Raw genomic sequence first — 3,254 nt, 5'->3', positions numbered from 1 at the left:
TTCCTTCAGATAGTGTGTAGAGTTGCAGCATGTGTTTTTTTTCCTTTCTTTCTTTCAATTTGTAGAAAAACGAATTAAAAAAAGTTCAATTTCTTCGCAAAAGAATTACAAATAGTATTCGAAAAAGTAAATATTTTTTGAAAACTTCAAATATAATTTGAAAACACGAAAATTTTAAAATGCAATCATTTTTTCAAAAAGTTTAACATTGTTTCGAAAAGGTGAGCATTTTTTCAGATTGCATACATTTTTAAAAAGGGAGCATTTTTTCAAATATGTGAACATTTTTCAAAAGTTGAAAGTTTTTGAAAACACAAAATTGTTTCAGATGTGCGAAGGGAATATTTTTCAAATTTGTGAATCTTTTTTGAAAACTTGTAAAGGAATTAGAATGCAAACTTTTTTGAGTTTCCTAACAAATTTTGGAACAAGGAACTTTTTTTGAAATTCCGAAACATTTTTGAATTTGTCAATAAAAAAGGTTTTGTGAATAATATTTAAAAATATGAACTTTTTGGAAAATCCCATTTTTTAAATAAGTTTTTTTGAAATTCTAAACAATTGAAAAATATCTGAACTCTTTTTAAGAGGGAACTTTTTTTAATAGAAAGAAAAAAAGTAAAATAACCTAAAGGATTTTTTTAAAGCGGACCTGAACTTGTCAGGACCTTTAACCTTCTAGAAGGTCCTAGAACCGGAGCCAGCTCCAATTTTCCTAGCAAATGGGCTGGCCCTGGTCGATGACACAGAAACGCCCAATTCCCGGATTCGTCTGTCTTGGGCTGGCCTTTCAATCTGAGCGAAATCAGTTCTCCATAAAAACTGATTTTCTGGCTAAAAAAACTCCCTAAAAACTGTCCTTCTCGCCTGATTTTCTGGCTGGAGTGGACGAGCTGAGCTTACCGTGGACCGATTTTTCCCTTGGCTACAACGAGTCAACGACGTGCCATCAGTTCTAAAATTCCTGGGCTGACCGGTGACTGTGAGCACACACCAGCCATTGCCTCCCCACCTCCACATACCACTGCGTTAATCCTCAATCCTTTCCACCCGCGCCTTCAACCTTCAAAGCACCTTGCCCCAAAAAAATCCATGGCTGCCAAGGTCACCTCATCCTCATGCTTTGCTTTCCTAAAGGAAGCGCTGATCCTGCCCACGCTAAACCCCAAGCTCTTCGCGCCGGTGCTCCTCCTCTTTGCCATCACCGCCTTCCTTGACTCCTTGGACGATGTCGTGTTCGTCCAGCCTCTCGTCGACGACATGGGCAGCCGTCTCATCGCGGTCAACAGCACCGACCCCTTGGGCGCCGAGTACACCAAGCTCACGGAGGAGACAGAGCCAGGCGGTAGCGGTACAAAGCTCCTCCTCATCACCATCGCCCAGCTGGTCGTCGGTGGTCTGGCGCTCGGCCTCGTCAAGCAGATCCTCGCCCTCTTCGCAGCCTCCACGACCTACTCCGGCGACCGCTACTCGCTAGCAGAGCTCCTGCGTGAGCTGGTCAAGGGGAGGATCAGCGTGAAGGGCCCTTCCGTCACCATCGCCGTCGTCGACGCGCTTGACTTCGCATCGGCGGTCCTGGCCGCGCTGATTCCCACTCCCGCCCTGATGGGCGGGCTCTCGGGGGTGCTCTCCGTCCAGGGTCTCGTCTCCCACCTCGCGAACCACGTCTCCCTCTGCTTCACCGTCGTCGCGCTGGTGGGCGTCACCGCGTCGGCGGTCGACAGGAGGTGCAGCGGCGTGCGCGCGCTCCGGCAGGCGTGGCGGCTCGTGACGCGGGTGAGGAGGAAGGAGGGACTCGTGCTGGTGCTCATGGCATACCTCGGGCCTACCGCCGTGACTCCGCTGCACGGGTTCGCTCTTGGGTATGCCAAGAGGAGCACGGCGGCGTGCTTGTGCTTGCTGGCGGTGTATGGCCTTCTGTCTGGCGCGCAGGAGCTCTTCTCCTTGGCGGCGACCACGGTGTACTACTACCAAGCCATGGAGAGCAAGGAGGTGATCGATGCCTTGTGCTTACTAGTAAGCGTGCATGTGTAACACACGTATAATCATAGCTAAGAATTTCCTCCTTCGTCACAATTAGGAGACAATTATTTAAATAAAATAAGAAATCTCGTAATCATATGTATATGTCACATATCAACAGCAATCAATTGGTTGAACTTCTCCATAGAGAAGATAGAGGCATAGGCTATTTAGTCTAGTATATAGTAAAAAAGGAGTCAAATATCTTAGAATGTCTATTTTATAATGCAGAATTGTCCAAATGAACATGGCCGAGATGCAAACTTGGAACAAAATTGTAAAGTTTCTGAGAGGTATAACTCAGAAAGGCCATATACTGTCGCATGGGGTAAACACTGGCTTTTAAAGCATTGAAAAAAAAGTACAATCATAATATTATTCTTCATAGTTATTACATGATGGACAACAAATTTTCCCAAAAATATAAGGAAAAAAGGGTAATATATTATCCGATTTAAGAACAAACACATGTTATACATGCATGAGAATAACGCCAGATTGACAAATAAACTTCAATCTTAACAAGTAGAACAATGTCACATGAAGGCTTTGAATACTACATGAATCATCATTTATAATTGTGAGGGGCCACGAAACAACTCAGCAATCTAACTGATCACAATGTCATTGAATTTTACACATGGAAGCATTGGACATAGTGCTTTTAAAGGCAATGCCTTCATCTTGGTAGAGTCCCCGTTGATCGATAATGACACATAAAGTGCATCACCTTAATACAGGTGTTGTTGTGCTAACAATAGCTCCTTTCCTGAAAGGAGAATATGAGATACCATACAAATCACTATCTAACAATAGCACACTTATGAAAAGTTGGACCATCTCAAGGTTTTCTTCAAGCTCTGCACCAATACTTCTTACCGAAAAAGAATCAGACACGCCTACTTAAGTATATTATCATAGCAAAAACCTGTTCTAAAATGATACCATGAATCCAGTGAATCCACAATGAATCTTTGAACTAATATTTCAACATGGTTTGGGATTGTGCAATGGAATAAGGATAGGTTAATCTTAAGGCCCATGAAAATATTCATAGTGAATTAACCTACAAAATATATAGTAAGACAAGAGTGAACTAAAATTGATTGCAGAATAGTAGGATGCTGGTTTAGTTCCAATAAAATTCGTTGCAGATTAGTAGGAAAATTTCCTCCAATTGTGGCATGATCTTGAGAAGGAGCATCAACGCAATTGCACGTACCTAATGCTCA

General features: G+C 42.9%; 1 protein-coding gene across 1 annotated transcript; it reads left to right on the top strand.

Annotated features, from left to right (window-relative positions):
• Positions 1–1,055: 1,055 nt before the first annotated feature.
• On the top strand, positions 1,056–2,210 carry LOC123186253 (uncharacterized). Its single transcript, XM_044598038.1, has one exon. It carries the CDS (start codon positions 1,093–1,095, stop codon positions 2,032–2,034), a length of 942 nt encoding a protein of 313 aa, XP_044453973.1. The 5' UTR covers positions 1,056–1,092; the 3' UTR covers positions 2,035–2,210.
• Positions 2,211–3,254: the final 1,044 nt, after the last annotated feature.

The sequence above is a fragment of the Triticum aestivum genome, chromosome 2A (assembly GCF_018294505.1).
Source record: "Triticum aestivum cultivar Chinese Spring chromosome 2A, IWGSC CS RefSeq v2.1, whole genome shotgun sequence".
Classification (NCBI taxonomy): domain Eukaryota; kingdom Viridiplantae; phylum Streptophyta; class Magnoliopsida; order Poales; family Poaceae; genus Triticum; species Triticum aestivum.
This window is presented reverse-complemented; position numbering and strand designations above follow the sequence as displayed.

Coding starts and splice junctions, on each gene's coding strand:
- LOC123186253 (XM_044598038.1), top strand. CDS start 1,093: ATGGCTGCCAAGGTCACCTCATCCTCATGCTTTGCTTTCCTAAAGGAA.